This window comes from Choloepus didactylus, chromosome 8 (genome assembly GCF_015220235.1).
Source record: "Choloepus didactylus isolate mChoDid1 chromosome 8, mChoDid1.pri, whole genome shotgun sequence".
In the NCBI taxonomy this organism is placed as follows: domain Eukaryota; kingdom Metazoa; phylum Chordata; class Mammalia; order Pilosa; family Megalonychidae; genus Choloepus; species Choloepus didactylus.
Genome location: NC_051314.1, coordinates 123,920,714 through 123,943,170, shown reverse-complemented (window position 1 = coordinate 123,943,170; position 22,457 = coordinate 123,920,714). Strand labels below are relative to the sequence as shown.

General features: G+C 38.6%; 1 protein-coding gene across 2 annotated transcripts in view; it reads left to right on the top strand.

The window, feature by feature from the left end:
- Positions 1 to 8,663: 8,663 nt before the first annotated feature.
- KLRG1 (killer cell lectin like receptor G1) overlaps positions 8,664 to 22,457 on the top strand; it is a 114,031-nt gene continuing 100,237 nt past the window's right edge. Inside the window, exons 1-3 of one of the 2 annotated variants that reach the window (XM_037847226.1) lie at positions 8,664 to 8,938; positions 12,483 to 12,584; positions 15,498 to 15,667. In XM_037847226.1, coding sequence (XP_037703154.1) covers positions 8,857 to 8,938; positions 12,483 to 12,584; positions 15,498 to 15,667 — 354 coding nt within the window. In that variant the 5' untranslated portion in view covers positions 8,664 to 8,856. The remainder of the gene's footprint in view (positions 8,939 to 12,482; positions 12,585 to 15,497; positions 15,668 to 22,457) is intronic. The other variant, XM_037847227.1, reaches the window with a different exon arrangement.

The window sequence follows — 22,457 nt, the reverse complement described above, 5'->3', positions numbered from 1 at the left end:
TTCCTCTGCTGAAGTCACCCTTTGGTGAACATTCATGTGGGACACAAATATCTTCATGTTTTTTGCCCACTCAGAAAGGTCTATCCACATATCCCTTCCCCAGACTTCGTCACCAATTTTCCAATCATGTTCCTTCCAAGTCCCTGACCATCCAGTCAAACCATTAGCAACAGTTCATGAATCAGTATACAAATGCACTTCTGACCAGTTCTCCTTCCAAGCAAAATGAACAACCAGGTGCACTACTTGTAGTTCTTCCCACTGGGAGGATTTCCCCTCACCACTTTCCTTCAGGGACATCCCAGAAAGGGGCTGCAGTACTGAAGGTGACCACTTTCAGACGGTGCCTGCATATCATGCAGAACCATCTGTAAAGTAGGCTCCCATTTTCTCTTCCTCAGTCAACAGTTTGTGAGGAAGTCTCCAAGAGGCCATAGCTGTGGGCTGGGAAAGAGAAGGTAATGTGGCAGGAGTGGGGGCCATTGGCATTTTGGCCACTTCCTCATGCAACTTATTTGTGCCTTCAGGACCCGCTGAAGCCCTATCTCGTATATATCATTTCCATTTTATGATGCTGTGCATGGCCAACTTTATGGCTTGGCAGGTCAGACAGCAACCAGCTCATGATAGGCAACTCAGGTCTCATGATAACTTGGTGGCCCATGGTTACGTGTTCCATCTCTACTAAGGCCCAATAACAGGCCAAAAGCTGTTTCTCAAAAGGAGAGTAGTTATCTGCAGAGAATGGTTAGGCTTTATTCCAAAATCCTAAAGGCCTGCCTTGTGATTCTCCTGTAGGAGCCTGCCAAAGGCTCCAAACAGCATCTCTATTTGCCACTGACACTTCCAGCACCATTGGATCAGCTGGATCATATGGTCCAAGTGGCAGAGCAGCTTGCACAGCAACCTGAAGCTGCTTGTTCTGGGCCCCACTCAAAATTAGAAGCTTTTATGGTCCCTCGATAAATGGGCCAGAGTAGCACAACCAGAGGAGGAATATGTTGTCTCCAAAATCCAAAGAGACCAACTAGGTATTGTGCCTCTTTTTTGGTTGTAGGAGGGGCCAAATGCAACAGCTTATCCTTCACCTTAGAAGGGATATCTCGACATGTCTCACACCACTGGACACTTAGAAATTTTACTGAGGTGGAAGACCCCTGTATTTTTGTTGACTTCCCATCCTCTGACAGGCAAATACCTTACCAGTAAGTCTAGAGTAGATGCTACTTCTTGCTTGCTAGACCCAAACAACCAGTGTGATGTCTTGTGGGAGGGAGAAACGATCAAGTTCCCTGTGGACAATATTATGACATAAGGTTGGAGAGTCGATATAGCCCTGAGGTAGGACAATGAATATACTGCTGGCCTTGCCAGCTGAATGCAAGCTGTTTCTGGTGGTTCTTACTAACAGCTATTGAGAAAAAAAGCATTTGCCAGATCAATAGGTGCATACTAGTTACCAGGAGATGTGTTGGTTTGTTCAAGCAATGATACCACATCTGGAACAACAGCTGCAATTGGAGTCACCACCTGATTAAGCTTACAATAATCCACTGTCATCCTCCAAGACCTGTTTTCTGCACAGGCCAAATAGGAGAGTTGAATGGGGATGTGGTCGGAATCACCACCCCCATGTCTTTCAAGTCCTTAAGAGTGGCATTAATCTCTGCAATCCCTCCAGAAACCCAATATTGCTTCTGGTTTACTATTTTGCTAGGCAGGGGCAGTTCTAGTGGCTTCCACTTGGCCTTTCCTACCATAATAGCCCCCACTCCATGAGTCTGGGAACCAGTGTGGGGATTCTGCCAGTTGCTGAGTATTTCTATTCCAAATATGCATTCTGGAACTGGGGAAATAACCAAAGAATGGGTCTGGGGACACACTGGACCCATAGTGTGATGGACCTGAGCTAAAATGTCATTGATCACCTGACCTCCATAAGCCCCAACTCTTGACTGGTGGACCAGAGTGACATTTTCGGTCTCCTGTAATTAACATCACTTCTGAGACAGTGTCTAATAATCCCTGAAGTATCTGATCATTGCCTTTTCCCCAATCCACAGTTACCCTGTTAAAAGGCCTTAGGTCCCCTTGGGGAAGGCTGGGAAGAAGATTAACAGTATAAATTTCTGGCAGTGTAACAGGGTCCTTCCCCAAGGCTACCTGGTCTTCCCTTCATTCAAGGGGCTCTGGATCTGTAACCTGTCTCAAGTCTGGGAATTGATTAAGGGGCTGTGACTCTGTTTTTGTAAATAAAGTTAGACTTTTGTTCACTTGACCTAGAATTCTTCTGCTTATACAGATCAAACAAGTATTTAGTAGATTGCCCATCTATTTTACTTCTAGGTACTCCATGATCTACTAACCAATGCCATAAGTCTCTGTGAGTCAGATTATTTTAACTGTTCCTTTAAGCCTGTTTTCCATTATGGTAGTCACACCCACCTTGTCTTTGGTGATTAACTGCTGCCACATGGCTTCTGCCAACTCAGGATCTGATTAACCCCTTTATGTTTAAAGATTCCAGCTCAGTGACAGAGGTTCCCAAAGTAATAGCTGATCTGTAGAGAAGGGTGACTACAGAGCTCTTCAGGGATGATGGGGCTAGTCTCACAAATTTATTCCTTACAGTCCTGGTAAATGGTGTGTCCTCTGGACACTCTAGGGGTGTGTGAGCAGGTTTTCCATGATAAATCCACTCTAACATTCCAATCTCTTTAAGCCTTTGTATCCCTTCCTCTATATTATACCAGGGAAGTTCTGGAATTTTGACCTCAGGTTATGTCGGCCACCTTTTGATCCATGTTTCAGTCAGCCACCCAAGCAAACTTAACACACTTTCTAACCCTTCCAGCTACAACATTGAATGCAGAATCTCTGCTTAGTGGGCCATATCAGTAAATTCAGTCTGATCCAACTTTATATTCTTTCCATCCTTAATATCCATTCCCAAACATATTCCCCTGATTTCTGTCTGTATAAATTGGAAAACTCATGCAGTTCTTTTGGAGTATAGCATACTTCCTCATGGGTCACACTTTGTACCTTACCCTTCAGGGCCTGTTGGGACTTTAATTATAGGTCTTGAAGCAAAGAATGGTGGTGGGGATGGGTCATGAGAAGAATTATAAGTATCCTTCAAGCCAAATACCTCAGGACATTCTGTTGTAGTTTCACCTGGTGAAACAGTATTAATCTCTCCAGACAAAGGATGAGGGCTGCTTACTCAGGGGAGGTGATTACAGGTTTAGCAGGCACTGAGGGATTAATCTCCTTAGGTGACTCTTCAGGGCAGACTGGAGGTCAGGAACCTCTTTCCTCAAAGCAGGCTGGAGGTTGGGTAGCTGTCTCCTCAGGGCAGACTGGAGGTGTGGAGGCTGTTTCCTCAGAGCAGACCACTACAGGGATATCTATCAAAGACTGAGCAGAAACTAGGATTTCAATGTCCTCACTGCCATTATTATCAATCCATATATCCCCATCCCAAGTTTCAGGATTCCATTCTTTTCCAATCAATGCCTTTACTTTAACAGCAGGCTCCCTGTGAGGTTGAGATTTTAGTTTACATTGTAAATCTGCTACTCACCAAATGAGACTGGATCTGGTTTTCAGAAATCTCAAGTCTGTGGCCACAGGAAATAAGATTTTCTTTCAGGGCACACATAGAAGCCTTTACATCTGTCATATGGTGTTTAAGTTTCAAATTTGAAGACTTTAGCTCATCCCTTTCTCTTATAACTTTATCCAGCATATCTAAGAGCCATCAGCCAACATCATTATACCTCTTAACTCTGCAAAACTCTGTTAATGTGTCAAAAACACTGTCACCCAGAGCCTTGCTTTGTACAAGAGTATGATTAGGAGAATCAAATGGTGATATTTTGCATCTCTCCATTGCCAACTCATGTAATGGGCTGTCAGTGCCATCTTGATTATTGGAAATCAAGTCATTAGTGCCTTTGAATCTAATCAGAGTAGAAAACCAATTGTAAAAGCCCATTTTAAGATTCTGTTTCTCAAGAACCACTCCCAGTACTGAGCTGTATTAGGGTTCTCTAGGGAAACAGAACTAACAGGAGATATCTGTAAATATGAGATTTTATAAAAGTGTCTCATGCAACTGTGGTGATGCATGAGTCCAAATTCTGTAGGGCAGAATGCGTGAGTCCAAATTCCATAGGGTAGGAAGCAATTTGGCAACTCCGATGAAGGTCTTTGATTGACCCCCAGGAGAGGGTGGCTGGCAGAAGAAGAAGTGAAAATTATCTCTCTTGTCCCTTAAAAGTCTTCAGCTGATTGGATTAAATCCAGTTGATTGAATTCTCTCACACTTCATTGATGTATTCAGCCACAGATGCAGTCAATTGACTGATGATTTAGTAAACAGCCACAAATGTCCTTGCAGTAAAGGTTAGGTCAGTGCTTGCTTCATCAGATACCTGGGCACCATCACCTGGCCAAGTTGACACATGAGCCTAAACATCCCAAGGCTTTAGAATGGTGGCAAACAATTCTCCATGGATCTGTCACATTTCTGCATGTCTTGTGAACAGGAACACTAACTGCTCTTTTGTTCTAGACTATCTTTTCAAGGATGTTTGTATGGTTAACTGCCTTGGAAGGTAGAAATAATATCTCTTTCTGGAGCCAAGGGCAGATTTGTTTACTGTCCGGTATAATATAGATAATGTCTCCACCGGGGCAAAGGACGATATTGCTTGCAGCACATTATAAAGAATTCAGATCCCCTAAGCTCAGAGTTACTCTGCTGTGCTGATCCACTGGCTTGATGCAGATCCACATCACTCTTGTGACACTTGCTGAGGGTGGGGACAAGGAAGAAATGCAAACTTGAATCACTTGATGCTTGCTGTGCTGTGAATAGTGATGTCCTTTACCTTTGACCCAGCAGCTCTGTGTCTTTAGCAAGTATCCATGAAATTGTGACAGGTTGTATTACTTTTGAAGTAGCATAAAATCTCAGACTCTTCACAATTCTTGAGAAAAAGCAAACCTCTAAGGATCAAATTGCCTCCAAATAACCTGTGTCCCATAACAAAAGCCAACAGTTTTTAAAAGAATACAGTAAAATCTGGAACCAAACAATGAAAATTCACAGTGTCTGGCATCCAGTAAAAAGTTAGCAGGCATGCATAGGAGGTAAATATGACCCGTAATCAAGAGAAATGTCAATAGAAACAGGAGAGATACAATGGAGCAGAAGCAGACTCTTACATGTTTTATTTTCCTTTGTTCTTTCTTTCAAAGAAGTTGAGAGGAAAAGAGAAAACAAATATCATTTTATGTATCTACATATTTACCATTTCTGTCACTCTTCAGTCTTTCATGTAGATCTAAGCTTTCATCTGATGCCGTTTCCTTTTAGTATGAAGGACTTCCTTTAGCATTTCTTGTATTGGTTTTCTTATGAAAAATTCTGTTTCCTTTGCTCCAAAAATATCTTTATTTCCTCTTCATTTATGATGAATCTCTTTTGCTGGTTATAGAATTTTGGGTTGGCAGTCCTGATCTTTTACCATTTTAAAGATGGCATTCCATTATCTTTTTCCTCCTTGGTTTCATGAGAATTCAGCTACCATCCTTTCCATTGTTCCCCTTTATTAATGCATGATTTCTTCTCTGACTGCTTTCAATGTTTTCTTTTTACCTTTGGTTTTCAGCAGCTTCGATATGATGTTCTTAGATGTGATTTTCTTTGTATTTATCCTGATTGGGGTTCATTTTGTTTCTCATATCTTTAAGCTTCTCACAAAATTTGGGAAATATTTGACAATTAATTCTTCAGAGTCTGTTTCTGCTCCATTGTATCTCTCCTGTATTGCTGGGACTTTGGTTACACTTTTGTTATAACTGTTGATATTGTCCTACAGGTTGCTGAGGCTATGTTCATCTTATTTTCCCCATTTTTTCCCTCTGTTTTTTACATTGGATGTTTTCTAGCAATTTATCCCCACATTCACTGACCCTTCATCTGCCTTCTCCAAGTTGCTGTTAAGCCCATCCAGTTAGTTGTACATTTCAGATATTGTGCTTTTCTCTTCTAGAATAGCCACTTGATTCTTTTCTGTGGTTTCCATTTCTCTGCTGATATTCTTCATCTTTTCATTCATTGTAACCATATTTTCCTTGAACATATTTATATAGGTATTAAAGCCCTTATCTGCTAAATTTCAACATCTGTGTCATCTTAAGGTTTCTTTTCCCCTACTTCATAATATTTCCTGGACCATGGCCCACATTTTCTTATTTCTTTGCATTCTAAACTTTATTTGTATGCTAGACATTAAATGGCTTCTGGTACTCAGCTCTCAGGCCTGCAGGAGACCATCTCAGCTAGGGACTTACAGTCTCATCCTATGCCTGTGCAGTCTAGCTTTTACCCAAGGGCCTGTGGTGAATTCCCATGCAGTCTTTTGGGACCTCTCTCTGTGTAACTCTCTTGTCCATTATCCTGTTCTGCAGATTCCTGCCGCATATGCAGCTCAAAACTCTGATCTCTGCCTCCTCAGCTTAGTGAGACTATTACTCTGTTTAGGATTCATTTTTCTACTATTTGTCAGAAAGCAGCCCTAGGTAGAAGGCCAGGGTGATCATAGTGTAACTGAGAAATTAGGATTTAAGGACTGATTATGATTACTGAATCATTATATAGATATTCCTTTTTATTTTCTGCTATATTAGAGTGGACAGAGGGAAATACCTGAAACCTGAATTGTAATCCAGCTGCCTTGATCTCTCATAATGATTGTATAGTTTTTATGTTGTGCCCTTGTGATTGTAAAAACCTTATGACTAACCTTCACTTTTACCCATTTATCTAGTTTTTCGACTTCAAAGTCTTATGATTAGTAAAGACAGCCCCTATTTATTAATGTTTATTAATGAAGGGTCTTGGATCAGCCCAGAACTAACCCACCCTAAGTCCGAGTAATTTTGATAACCAAAGTTGGACCTAGCCAAAATGGGCCCACCTGACATGCGCAGTAGCTTAGACTTTAACCTACAAGTCACCTTTACCTCATTATAATACTAAAAATCACACCCATCATCACATTAAGGCCCCTGTTTTCTTACATACGTTCTGTGACTAAGCATGTAATCAATCTGTGCATGCTCAATAATTAGATCATCTCCCATTAGATCACTGTACTCATTACCTAAAACCTGCCCATCTTCTGATGCTTTAAAACTATCAGAATTACTGAAGTTCAGGGAGACAGATTTTGGACTGATAGGCCATCTGATCTTCTGCTTCGTGCCTAGCAGTAAAACTTTCTCTTTGAAACCCCAGTGTCTCAGGAATTTGTCAATTGAGTGCATTGGACAAAAGAAGCTACCGCCTTGGTCTGGTAACAATAGGAGTTACCTTTGTGTGCTTCTGTTCTCTGAAAGATCACAGAGCTGCTTATTGTTCTAGATCTGAAGACATTCCCCTCATATATTTTGACATGCATAGTATTCTGGCTAGAGAGCAAGTCTCTGTCACCGCTGGAGGCAGAATTGATGGGGATTAAATCATGTACTCCAGAAAAGTCATGTGTAAGTCTTAATCCACATTCCTCTGGGTGTGAACCCACTGTAAATAGGAACTCTTGAAGATGCTGTTCTTAGTTAAGGTATGGCCCAACTGAATGAGTTTGGGTCTTAATCTGGGTTACTGGAGGCTGTATTAAGAGCTGGAAGCCAGAAGTCAGCCAAACCCAGAAGGACAGACATGAGAAAGGAGTGGACATAGCTATATGACAGAGGGAAGAGATTTAAGCCAAGGAACACCAAGGATTTTGGCAAGCCAGCACCAGAAAGCTACTGATCCTGGGAGGAAACAAGTGTTATAGTTTCTGAAACTGCAAGACAATAAATTCTGTTGTTTAAGCTAACTCATTGTGTGGTATTTGTCTTAGCAGACTGGCAAAGTAATGTAAGAACTCTTTTTTCTTTATTTTTTATTATGCTCTCCCTCTTTCTCTTCTCTGTCCTCTCTTCTATCTCTATACACCCTGTCTTGGTGACCATTTGTTCTTAGGGTTTCAATTTATTTTCTTTACTGTTTTTCTTTCCTTAACTTTTTATTAACCTTCTTTCTACTAGAAATAAATTGCCAGCACTTTAGTATGTATTTTAAACACTTGTTCCCCTTTATAGTTATTTTTGCATATGAAAATAAGACAAAAAGGAGGGAAAGCATAATGTAATTTCTGACACTGTGCAGGGTAAAGATTGGGGCACAATTGACAAAATATTTGGGGAAGACAGGGATATGTCATATTCACAAAATATGTATCTGGGTAATTGTCCATTTCTCCAATGATTCCAGCCACATACTGCCAACAGTCCATTTCTTTGTCACTTATCACTATCTAAAAGATCCAAGAAACAATGAAATCTGTCCCATTTGTTATCATCTATTGTCTCAGAAGAAAACAAAACAGAGACAAAATCCAAGATAAGTTCATAGCTAGAAACCACTCTCATTTTCTTTCCAGTTTATATAATCAAAATTGTTGGACTTAAGAGTAACTTTTCCTTGCTCAATAGAATTTGGTGAGAAGGGGAATCAATTTAATGAGTAATTCGAGAGTGTGGTAGGGGCAAAAAAAAAAATCACAATTTAGAATATTAATTTCTATCTGCAGCGCCAGAAGTTGAATCATTTCCTGAATAATTACTTCTGCTTTTGTCATGCTGGATCAGAGAGGTGTCTACTTTTTTTTTTAAATGAACCTTCAAATTTCCTGCTAGCAGTTTAGAGATTGGCCTGTTTCTTCACTGATGCATGTCTCACCACACTTCTATAATCTTACTCTCTCAACTGAATGTGAAAGATTTTAGGTGAAGATGACTGACAGTGCCATTTATTCTGTATTAGAGTTGCCTACTGCACCCCAAGCCCAGAATGACTTTAGACAACAGCAAAAAGGTAAGTCGATCAAATTAGTATGTGAAACTACGTATACTGACCATAGGCTAGTGATGAATGGGGTAGAATAACTTTGGAGTTGAGGGTGGAAAAACTTCCAGGATAATTTGAGGAAATTCTTTTTGTTCGGTTGGGAGTCCGGTGTTGGAATATGAAAATTAGGTCTCAGGTAAGTTCTTTTCTAACCATTCAATTCTATCTTCCCATCTGTGGAACTGAAGGTAGGGCGATGCCATTATTCTTTATTGTTCCCAAACTAAAGCAAGAACTTTGTTGCAAGAACTATATCCTTTTAGTCATGTTTGGAGTGACCTTGGATCAGCTGTTTAAATGATAAGCATCTCTGTCTTTTTGACCATGAAGTAAGGAGAAGGCTGTCAATAATTTTGCTAATGGGTGATCAAGATTTTGTCAGGAAAGAAACTGATTCACATATCTAGATTTAAGATTTTGTCAGGAAAGAGACCAATTCAGATATCTAGGTTCCCCCATCCTCACCCCCAGTGTTGGACCAGAATGGTGATGGGGAGGAAGAAGGTATCAAGACTACTACAGTTAAGAAGTACCTGTGACTCTGGGGATTTGAAGATGGAAAAAAAAAAACATTTTTGCATGGATCCAGGAAAGAACACTATATGAGACAGGCATATAGTAATGAACTCAGAAGATATATTCTTTAGTCTTCAGATTAAAAAAGACATTGTTATACATGAAAGTTCTATAGTTCCCTTTCCTAAAACACTTTAAAGAACAAGATAGATATATGACTGATCACAGATTATGGAAAAGCAGAACAGATTAAGTGCATTAGAAGGCTCCTTGCAACTCCAAGTTCATAGTATTGTTAGTAGTAAAAATTAGCAACAACAACAATAAAAAGTCAGTTAGCTACTAAAGTAGGGCGGCATTAAAAGTTGCGAAATTTGTGGTTGGTTTTCTCTCATACTTTTCTAGTGAAGCTTTCCTTACTTATTGACTAATTTCCTTGAATGTATTTTCAGGTACTAGTATAGAAAACTTTAGCTTGGGAGGTGGATGGAGGGCCTTCCGAGATCAAATCTCACAACATGTATTCAATACTCTGCCGTCCTATAAAGTGGATGTTCCACAGAGCAAAATGTAAGCTAATTTGCTAGCCAGTGCTACCTCCTCAATCTTCACTTTCTTCGAAATCTGTTCAATAGTCAAGGATCTGCTTTTTTCGTAGGCTCAACTTTAAGTAGAGACTTTGCCTTTCTAAAAGCAGTGTGAGTAACAGAAAGATTCATGAAGTTTATTTTACAAACATCTTTAAAAAACAAGGGAAATGAAAATTATTATCCCGATTCTACCACCAATAGTTAAATTATTTTCATTTTTCCATGTTCTCATTTACTTTTGGTTTTTATGCCTAAATGGTTTTGTATAATTATTTTATATAATTTTATTAATCATGTGCATTCTATAATCATTTGCATAAGTTTTCTCTGTTGTTGCTATATAGTCTTACTATTACAGTTTTTAATACTGTTCCTTTGAAAGCATTGACATAATTTGCTAAACCTAAATAAAATAGGTTTATTTCTATTGCTATAAATAGTACAACATTGGATATTTTTATTTGTATATATTTATGTCTTGCTAATTTCTAAGGAATGGAAATATTAAGACAAACGGCATGTACATTTTAAAGTATAAGTTTAAGGTCACACGACTGGTGAGCTGGTGATAAGTTGGAACTTGAAAATAATAATTTTTATTTTTAGGCCAGTGGTTTTTTTACTTACATGCAGGGCACACTGCACATTCTTGTTTATTGCTAGAATGTTCATTTCTGCCTGGGTACACTACTTGGGAATGGAAAAATAGATTAAGAACTTTAAAAATAGCATTAAAAATCTTTTTACAAAGTTATTTCATGTTCATTATAGAAAATATGGAAAATGTGAGAAAGCAAAAATAAGAAGATAAAAATCACTAATAATTCTGTGACATAGAGATCTTTACTCACTATTCTGGTATATTTTTGCCTTTCTTTCAATGCTGACTCCACCACATGTATTCTACTAAGAGACTTTTAATATACATATTTTAAAAATATTTCTTATTTTACGCGATTGTTTGATTGGGATGGTGACTACAAAAATACAATTATTTTTTGATGCCATTTTTTTTTTCATTTAGCTTAGTAGTTGGTGAAACTTTGTCCATTTCATTATTCTTTTAAGGTGCAAATGTATTTTTTTTAAATGTCACTAGAAACCTAGTGTTTTTGGATACATCAGTCCAATATTTGTCATGCAGAATTTTCTTTTTACTGTTTTATTAGAAGTTCAAGATCAGTGCTTTATGAAGACATCTCTCATTATTTCCTTTCTCTTAAGATGTTTTATAGATAAACACAGATCTACAAGATAATTTATATAGAAATTAAATAGGAAAATGAGGGCCAAATAGGCAAAGTTAATTTCCTAATTAAAGATTCCTAAGTGAAGAAGGTGTCAAAACTAGAACTTAAATATCCTACTTAACAGTATTTTGCTCTTATGCACGTCTCCTATATTATTACCTCTACGATTTTGAAATAGTAGTTTGGAAAAATATTTGCCTTTTTCCAATAAAAAACTAGCATTCCCAGATATCAGTTGAACACACAATTGTACCATCTTTAAGCATGACATCAACCTAAACATACTGGCCTTCCAATAAGGACAGTTTACAAAGCACTTCTGAGATATGCAGGTCATTTTTTTTTTTCATTTAAATTTAAAAAAAATTAGAATAGATAATACATTCACTTGGTTCAAAATTCAAAAGGTAGAAAAGAAAATAAAATAAAAATCTCCCTCTTATCTCTGTCCTCCGTTACCCAATTCCTCTCCCCAGAGGCAAGCAATATTATCAGATTCTTGTCATGCTTTCGGAGATATTAGCATACACTGTTCTGCAGAGTGTTTCTTTCCCTTAACCACACATCTGGAAAATCACTCCACATCAGCATAAAAAGTGTGTCTCTATCCTTTTGTTAGAAGCTGCATATTATTCTACTTTCTGGATGTGATGTATCAAAATGTGTTTATGGTCCTTTTATTGATAGACATTTAAAGTTGTGTAATTTTTTCCTTCTACAAATTTTGCTGGCATGAATAGCCTTATAAATATGACATTTTGCATATGTAGAAAAAATTTCCTAAGGAGAAGGTGATGGATCAGAGGGTAAATGTCTTTATATTTTTCGTAGGCTTTGCCAAATTGTCCTCCAAAGAGGTTGTACAGATTTATATTCCCACCAGCAAAGTGCAAGACTGTGTGGTCCACAATTTCAAAGAGAAAGAACTTGTTTAAGTTGATAAATATAGTGTGGTCCGTGGTAAAGGTATGGGTGGTTACCCTGGTCTTGAGAGCAAGTCCCTGACAGATTGAGCAAGGAATCTCTAGGGTCTGGATCTCAGTCCCGCTGGGTCAAATAACTTTCAGATTCCTCATATCTATCCTTCCCTGACCTGTTCTTTTCCCTCAACTTTTCCTCTGATGCAGGATTTTCCTTTGGTTTCTGTTCTTGCAGCTTCTTCCAGACCCTCTCTTTCTTGCTACGTGGCAATAATTTTGGGGCTTTTGACTGTAATTCTTGTGAGTTTGCTGCTATACCAGTGGATTGTGAGCCAGGGTAAGTGCTAATCAAAGATTATCTCCATTTTGTATTATAAAAGCAATATAATGTAACAGAAAATTTGAAAAATGAAAAATAATTCAAACAAAAGCAGCACACTGCTGCTATACAATTATTTCTTGTTTTGGGTTATGGTCTCCTTGTATCTGACCACATGATTTACATAAGTACTTATTTTCTTAACAGAAGTGCAATCAAATCTTCTAAAATCCACCCCCCGCCCCCCGCCCAACAGTTTTTTTTTTTCTTTAACGCAAGGCTAGGTTTAGTTCTTAGAGTTCACATACATCATAGTATGCTTATAATATTGTATTTAAAAATTTTATATTGTGTCATAAACACTTTCCTGCTTACTACCATATTTGTCATGATAAACTAAACATTACAATTATAATATTAATACTGTTTAACTTTTCACCTAATGGATATATAATAATTTAATTAGACATATTCTGATTAAGTTATTTTTGCCATTTAAGAAGCTTTCACATTTTGTAAAGTTAACTTTCTAGGTTTAGTTCTTCTAGCTTCTTAAATCTGATGATCCAGAGGATCCTCAATTCACTGTTTAACAATTCAGAGTTCTAAGTTGTGTTTTCATTTCCTGGGGATTATTGTTAGTGTCAGGTTACCCAGCATTTACTCATTAATATTCTAAGGTTCAGTCCCAGGATGTCTACCTCAGACCCACATCCTACCCTGACTGAAAGAGACTCTGAGGGAAGCGGGAATTTCTGATGCAGGCTGTGTAATGTCACAGTAGTACGGAAAAGGCACAAATCTATCAGCCAATTTTACAGCTCTAGCCTGGAATCCATGCCATGCTTTCCCATTGAAAAGTTGTCCAATCTTTACATAAAAAGAGCTTTTCCCACTTTTTGATGTATAAGCTATTCAGCTATATAAGAATAGATATATAGATAGAATAGATACAGATATATAAGCTAGAATAGATATATAAGCTGTTCAGCAATTATGTGTCTATAGATGTATTCACATTGTATAATATCTCCTACATGCTCACTGTGGATTTATGCTAATGGTAAATTTATGAAACTGTGTTTCATTAAAGTGGAAAATCAATAGAATGATAAAATCTTGGTTGAAATTACCTTGAAACCTTCCGTTTCCTTTCATTTTTTAAATTATAAATGCTCCATGCCCTGCTTTATTTTTTTATTGTGATACCACATACATAACGTAAAATTTGCCATTTTAACCATTTGAAGTATATAATTCAGTAGCGTTAATTGCATTTACAATGTTGTCCCTTTCATTAAACAGAACTATAATCAAGCCGTTTTAAAGAGTTGAGAATCTGTCTATTTCAAAGCAGGAGGATTCTGTCATTTTCTACTGTAGTATCTGATAATCCTTCTCTGTCAGAAAATATATGTTTTTTAATATCTAAAATAAATTCTTTTTTAAAATTCAGTTTTATTGAGATATATTCACATATCATACAGTCATCCATGGTGTACAATCAACTGTTCACAGTACCATCATATAGTTGTACATTCATCACCCCAATCTATTTTTTGAACATTTTCCTTATACCAGGAAAAGTAAAAATAAGAATAAAATTAAAAGTAAAAAAGAACACCCAAATCACCACCCCCACCCTATTTTTCATTTAGTTTTTGTCCCCATTTTTCTATTCATCCATCCATATACTGGATAAAGAGAGTGTGATCCACAAGGTTTTCACAATCACACTGTCACCCCTTGTAAGCTACATTGCTATACAATCATCTTCAAGAATCAAGGCTACTGGATTGCGGTTTGATAGTTTTAGGTATTTACTTCTAGCTATTCTAATACTTTAAAACCTAAAAAGGGTTATTTATATAGTGCACAAGAGTGCCTACCAGAGTGACCTCTCAACTCCATTTGGAATCTCTCAGCCACTGAAACTTTATTTTGTTTCATTTCACACCCCCCTTTTGGTCAAGAAGAAGTTCTCAATCCCACGATGTTAGGTCCAGATTCATCCTTGGGCGTCATATTGTGCGTTGCCAGGGAGATTTATGCCCCTCGGTGTCAGGTCCCATGCAGGGAGGTGGGCAGTGAGTTCACCTGCCAAGTTGGGTTAGCTGGAGAGAGAGGCCCACATTTGAGTAACAAAGAGGTACTCAGGGGGAGACTTGTAGGCACAATTATAAGCAGTTTTAGTCTCTCCTTTGCAGTAACAAGTTCCATAAGGGCAAGCGCCAAGATAGAGGGCTCAATATACCAAAACACCAGTCCTCAATGTTTATGAGAACATCAGCAACAATCCAGGTGAGGAAGTCCAAAACTTCCACATAAAATAAATTCTGTCCAATCCCCAATGGCAACAGATGATTGCATCTGTGATAATAAAATGGTAAACACTTTCATTCTAGTTAAGGTTGCTCTATCTAGTTTCTTTCCTTTTCTTATGCACCATCATGAGGTATCAGGTTGCAGCAGAGCATTCTGTAAGATTCTGTTCATTTTAAGCAATGTGCATTATGCATTTAAACAACTTATGCATTGAATGGATGCAGACAGTACACCATTAGATATCTTGCAAATGTGCAGTTATTTTATCTGACACGTATATATCACACATGTAAAAAGAACTCTGTAAGAGTAATGAACACTCTCTACAGTTCTTAGCCAGATTGTCACATTTCCTTCCCTGCTCCTTCAGTCATAGTCACATCTTTCTTAATGGTATATACGGTAGTAGTGATGGAGTTGGACATTGTGAGGTGTTCATTTTGAGACCGTGCATTGTTGTGTGTTTCTCTAAACCTTAACCCAAAAGATGTGCGGTGTGGGGTGGGCAGGGAGATGATGGAACAGCCATATTCCATTCTCTCTCCCATTTCATTTCCAAGACTTAGTGGTCCAGAAAGATGTGAACCAGGTGCTCTTTCTTTCTAGGCTCTAGCTATTCCACTTGTGCCAGCTGTCCCAGCTGTCCAGACCTCTGGATGAGGCATGGTGACCATTGTTACTACTTCTCAGTGGAGAAAAAGGACTGGAATTCTAGCCTGGAATTCTGCTTAGCTAAAGACTCACAGCTCCTTATGTTTAGGGACAATCGGGAAATGGTAAGTGCAAGCATTTAGAAATGTAGTTGGTTTGTTGGTGAATGCTGTTCAAATATGCATAACATGTATCCTTTTTGAGGAACAAAAGGAATCTGATTTGGAGAATGCTGTATTCTTTTCCTCTCCCTCTCTCTCCTCTTTCTCTCCCATATTTCTTCCTTATTCTACTACTGCCTTCTTCTCCCTCTTCCCCCACTTCTTACCCTTTCACTACCTACCCCAAACAACCCTCAGTATATGTGTGCGTATGTGTGTGTGTTAGACGTGGAAGGGTGGGGAGGATTACAGAAAGGAATTCGACCTTAAATACAGGTCTAATGAAAAGAAACATCAGGTCCAGAAACATACAGGTAGCAAATCCCTATACAAGGCCCAGTGGGACTTGGGAGGAAGGGGAAGAGAGACAAAGACATGGAGACAAAGACTGACTGTGGCAAAGGCTTAAATGCCTTCTTTTGTTGTTATTGTTTTTTGTTTTGTTTCTTTGTTTTTTAATGTTTTCCCTTCATTAGACGATGGGGAAAAGAGAGTGCACATGAGGAGAGAAGAAGGAGGGAAACTGTGTGTGTGTGTGTGTGTGTGTGTGTGTGTGTGTGTGTGTGATCTTAAACTCCATGCAGAGCTCAGCTGGTGGGGCTCTGCTTCCTATAGGCCACTCATATCTTTTCTCTCCACCTAGCAGTCTCTTGGAGAACTGTCTATTAATGCTAGGGCATCTCAAGGTGACACAAGGAGCTGCCATCCTGAGCTAACCTGGTACAAAAATAAAATTAATTCATCACCATAAATCACATATGCAAATAAGATAAATACCAGTTTGGTTTTTAGTGCTAATATCATGCTGATTTTTGTATTTGATAGTTTTCGGTTTTGGGTAGAATTGACTCATGGGAAAGAGTTTATTAGGAATTCAACTGTATTAACATATCTTGGGGAAATCCAAATAACTCTAGAGCAACCAGGGAGAACACATAGCCCCTAAATTCTTCAACTTCCCATTTTAAGAAGAGATTAAAGCATTGAGATACTTGTTTTCTGAGTATTCCTTTGAAATTCTGCATAGAATTAAACATTTCATTTGTGCTTTTCCTAAGTTAAATGGTAGAACGTGTTGAGGTTTATTCTGTAGACATATGAAATCTTGTTTTATTGCTTCTGCTAATAGTAGCTTTGCTTTCTGGACCTCGCTGTAGCAACTATTCTCACTCTGATGTAGCTGCTTCTGGAGATTCAAGCTGACTGAAGTCAATAGCAGAAGTGAGGAAAGAGCTCAAAACAGAGCAGGGGAGATACTGATAAATAGGCACAATGAGTCATAATACAAGACAGAAAATTGTGGTGTGGTTACTATAGATTACACAGTGTGAAAATGAGAGATGAGCTGGTCTAGAAGGGAAAGGAATAAGGCACAGAATATCTAGGGGTTGGGGATATTTCTGTTTCTGTGAGGTACCCAGAGGAAGGGAGGGGTCTTAGAGGGTCTAGATGTTGAAGGATTTTGTACTTCCTTTATTTCCTTTACTCTCCGTGGAATCATGCCTCTACTGTTGACTAAGCTGACAGAGTTAGTTTGGCTGCATTTCTAAAACTGGTTTATTTTCTCTTATGGTCCCTTGGTTTAAGTCAGTACTGGAGGGGGTAAAATATCCCTGTTAGCTTTAATAGCAACTATAGACAACTCTTGCTTCTGATGTTGCTGTGGAATGTTGCTTGATTCTCTGGCCTAATTCTTTTTCCTGCAGCTTTTGTCAAATTCTGCAGAACCAACTTGACATTTCTGATCTATTGAACCTCTTGTACTTTTGTTATTCTTTCTTTTTCAAGGCAAGATTTATGTACTTTTTGAGGTGTACGTGATATTCCCAGCCTCATACTTGGGTCTGAGCAGCTACCGAACTATTAAAACTGAAGTTTCTCAAACTGGCATTCCACTGATGGAGAATATTTTTGCTCAAAAATTAGATTGCTCTATGTTAGAGGCTACAGGCTACAAGAAGTACCCATCTCATGCTGTTAGATAGTCATCTTTCAGTAAGATACATAAATATTGTCACCCTCCTATCTTAGATCTATTATAGCCATGTATTCAATTATAATAAAACAATTATGTATTGAGTACCTACTGTGTGCTGAGTGTTTTATATTATTCTTAACCTGCAGAGCAATCCTACAAAGTAGAGTTCATCATCTCCATTTTATTGATGAGTGAATATAATTCAGGAATTAATGGACATGTCCCACATTATATGTCTTAAAACCAGACTACAGTTTTTAAACTGCATATCAGCCCACCTTGAAAGTCATTTATAGAAATATTACATTTGACATCTTCTAGAATGCATGTTGTGCACTTTGAAAAACGAGGTAACCTTTTCCTATTAATTGTTTGCTGGTGCCTTTTATTTTCTATACATGTTTTAAAAATTATTTGAATTTGAAATATGGAATGTATATTACCTGACACTTTAGATTTGGATATACTTAAAATAGCAAGGTGTTCACCTATCCCTTTTTTTCTGTGGACTTCAAGTAAAGATTATTCTAGAGAGAGAAAATAAAAACAAAATTGAAATTTTGTTGCTCAGTTATTTCCTCAGTTTTCTGTTAGCATTTAGCATCTGCTCTTTGTTGTTGTTCTTGCTCTTGATTCAAACTCTTGATTTTTCTTGTCACTTCTTCACAAGGCTCATTTCATTTTGGATAATAGCACTTGCATTGTTATGGTTATTGGTGAGTTATTTTAATACATACATTCACTAGAGAGATTCCCATGGAACTACTTTTGTTTCTTTAAGTCTGTTCTGACACTTTTCATCCCTATAGCATCTTTCTTCCTCATTAGCATCATTTGAGATTATATTGTTAGAACCTTATTATTTGAGGTTCTTTAACCATCTTCTCTGTTAGAATCTGTGGCCTTTGGATTGTCCTTAAAAATCACTGAACTTTTTGATATTGGCTTTTCTTATATTTAGGGTATATATATATATATTTTAATAAATTTTGTTTTGCGATAAATTCAAACTTACAGGAATAGTTGCAAAAACAGTACAAACCCCGTACATAGAACTCCAGCATACCACGACCCCCCTTGCCTGATACCTCAATCTACCACCTTTAACATCCTGTCACACCACCATTTCTTTCTTTCCCTCCCTCCCTCCCTCTCTCCCTCCGTATCATCCATCATCTATTGCTCTGTCTTCTGAACATATGAGAGCAAGCTGCACACATCCTTGAAAAAACACTATAATTCACATATACATTTCCCATGAACAAGAACATTCTTTTATGTAATCCCATTAAATGCAGCTAAGAAGTTCAAGAAATTCAACCTTGATACAAAGCTAACATTCTATATTTCCTTTTTGTTTTTTTTTGTTATGTCCCATCTTTGTCCCTTTGAGCCTCCTCTCCTCCATCCACAGATCCCATCCAGGATCATCCTTGATATTTAATTGTCATCTATTTAGACTGTTTTTTTTCAATTGTGGAAACATATATACAGCCTAAATCTTCCCATTCCACCCCCTCCCTAGCATTCCATTAGTGGGATTAATCACATTTAGAATGTTGCAATGCTATCACCTTCCCACCATTCCTTTCTAGAAGTTTCCCTTCACCCCAAACAGAAACCCTACACTCATTTCTTAACTACCCATTGCCCCTTCCCCCACTTCTCGGAACCCCTACTCTACTTTTCATCCCTATGGTCATATTCTCTGATACTTTTTTTTGTGTTTACTGTGGGGCTTCAATTTAACATCTTAAATCTGTAACAATCTTGTTTTTCTTTGATACCAACTTGACTTCAATATGCCACTATGTTCCTATACTCCCTCATTCCCCACTTTTATGTAGTTCTTGTCAAAAATTACATATTTTATATTGAGTCCGAAACCACTGATTTATCATTACAGTTTATGTATTTTAGATCCTGTAGGAAGTAAATAGTGGAGTTACAAATCAAAAATACAGTAATATTGGTATTTATATTTACCATGTGATCTTTAGTGGTACCCTTTATTTCTTCATGTAGTTTCAGTCAATTGTTTAGTGTCTCTTCCTTTCAGCCTGCTCAACTCCCTTTAGCATTTCTTATAGGACTCATCTACTGGTGGTGAAGTCCCTCAGCTTTTTTCTCTGTCGGTAGGGCTCCCTTTAGTATCCGAAGTAGGGCAGGTCTTTTATTGGCAAACTCTCTCAGCATTTGTTTGTCTATGAAAAATTTAAGCTCTCCATGAAATTTGAAGGAGAGTTTTGCTGGATAAAGTATTCTTGGTTGGAAATTTTTCTCTCTCAGAGTTTTAAATATGTCATGCCACTGCCTTTTCGCCTCCATGGTGGCCGCTGAGTAGTCACTATTTAGTCTTATGTTGTTTCCTTTGTATGTGGTGAATTGCTTTTCTCTTGCTGCTTTCAGAACTTGCTCCTTTTCTTCAGTATTTGACAGTCTGATCAGAATATGTTTGGAGTGGGTTTATTTGGATTTATTCTATTTGGAGTTCGCTGGGCATTTAGGTTTTGTGTATTTATATTGTGTAGAAGGTTTGGGAAGTTTTCCCCAACAATTTCTTTGAATACTCTTTCTAGACCTTTACCCTTCTCTTCCCCTTCTGGGACACCAATGAGTCTTAAATTTGGACATTTTATTTTATCTATCATATCCCTGAGATCCATTTTGATTTTTTCGATTTTTTTCTCCATTCTTTCTTTTGTTCATTCATTTTCTGTTCTGTGGTTCTCGAGGAGGCTGAGTTGTTGTTCAACTTCCTCTAATCTTTATTATGAGTATCTAGAGTCATTTTAATTTGGCCAACAGTTTCTTTTATTTCTATAAGTTCTTCTATTTTTTTATTTACTCTTGCAATTTCTTCTTTATACTCTTCTAGGGTCTTCTTTATGTCCTTTATATCCTGTGCCATGCTCTTCTTCATGTCCTTTATATCCTGAGCCATGCTCTTGTTGTCTGTCTGTAATTCTTTGATTAATTGTGCCAAGTACTGTGTGTCTTCTGATTTTTTTATTTGGGTGTTTTGGTTTGGGTTCTCCGTATTGTCTGGTTTTAAAAGATTTTCTGTTGTTTTTGGCCTCTTGGCATTTGCTTTACTTGATCCCTAATTTGACAGAACTGCAGCTTGGTGGCGTACTCTTTCTCTGACTAACCAGCAGATGGCATCCGTGAGTCACCTGTTCCCCTCAAGTCAGTTCTCCCCCACTTTGTCTTTGTGGTGTGTGGGGGTCTGATTCTTGTGGGGTCCAATTGGTGCACCAAGTTTAGGTGTGTTGTTGGTGCTGTCCACCCTGAATGTGGGGCGTGTGTCTGGGTGGTTAGGCAGGCAGGGCAGCTTTAATAATCAAGCCTCCCAGGTGTTCCCGGAGATTTAAGGCTGTTGCAGGAGCCTAAGCCTTCATTTCAGTCTTTCCACCGATTGTCTCTGCCGCTGACCCACAAGTCCTTAGTATTCGCGTAGGGTCCCTGGGATTTCCGAGCGGTTCCCCCTTCCCAGCTGTGCTCTTCCAGAACCTCTGCTGAGTGAGGGCCGTGCCACATCACTAGTGCGCACTGGCCCGCCAGGGAAACCCTGGGTCGCTGGGCCATGCAGGGGCGCTTCCAGCCACTTGAAAGATGGTTGAATGGGAAGTGTTTACTTCCCCCTTTTCGCACAGCTTTGCTCTCCCTGCTCCGGGACAATCAGCCGTGGGTGTTTTAAAGGTCACTGTCCATGGCCGATATTGTGGCTTGTGTGTAGTGCTGCCAGAAAGATTCCCCATCACTCTGGGTTCCTTGGCGTGGCTCTGGGCTGTGGGTCTGGCCCCGGGCAGGAGCGTCCCCTGCCCGCTGGGGAGATGGGTGCAAGGAATGCGGTTTTTTTTCTCCTTTTGGCTCCTCTCTGCTCCTCTGGTCTCGACACAATCAGCAGCAGGTATGGGAAGGGGTATCCTCCACACCAGACACCGAGGTGTTAGCCCAGCCCACTCCCACCGTGCTTCACTGCGTGGCTCTCCCTGTTGTATCTGCAGCCACTCCCAGGCTTTTTTTTTAAAGAACTAGTCCATCTCCAAATGCCAGCTCACCGTTTCTCCACACCGCTGCGCAGCCATGGGACTTTCAGCTGACTCACTCACTCGTTTCAGAATGCAGGCTCCTGGTTTCACCAGATGCACGTTCCCTGTGGATTTAGCAGAACTTGTCCGGCTGGTACATTGCTGGAAGTGGTATTCTGGGTCACTTTCTGATTTTTATCTAGTATTTTTCACAGAGTTGTTTTTTTGCCCTGTCTCACCTAGCCGCCATCTTAGGTTCTCTGGGTATACATTTAATAATATCCAAGGTTTCCTTCTTTGAATATTGCAATGCAAATACTATGACAACATGGTCACACTCCCCCATATTTTTCAATAGAATGTTTTCTTTCAGACAGTCATGGGTTTATTTTTGCTACACTGCTTATTAGCTATGTGACCTTCACAATTTTTTTAACCTCTTCGGCCCTCAATTTCTTCATATATATAGTGAAGATAAAATTTTCCAGAATTGTGATGAATATTGAATGAGAAAATCTATGTGAAAACTCATTGCATGTAGGAGGAGGTACTTAATTTTAGTTTTTCTTCTCTTCTACTTCAACTAATTCTCCTTGCTGCTCAAAATAAAGCCCAGAGTCAAAATAACTTTCATTCTGCTCTTCTGTCTAAGACATGAAATTTTATTAAAATATGTATCACAAATAAATTACGACTTGTTGAACCGAGTGTTTCGTTTATAAGGAAGTCTGAGAGGAGGGAT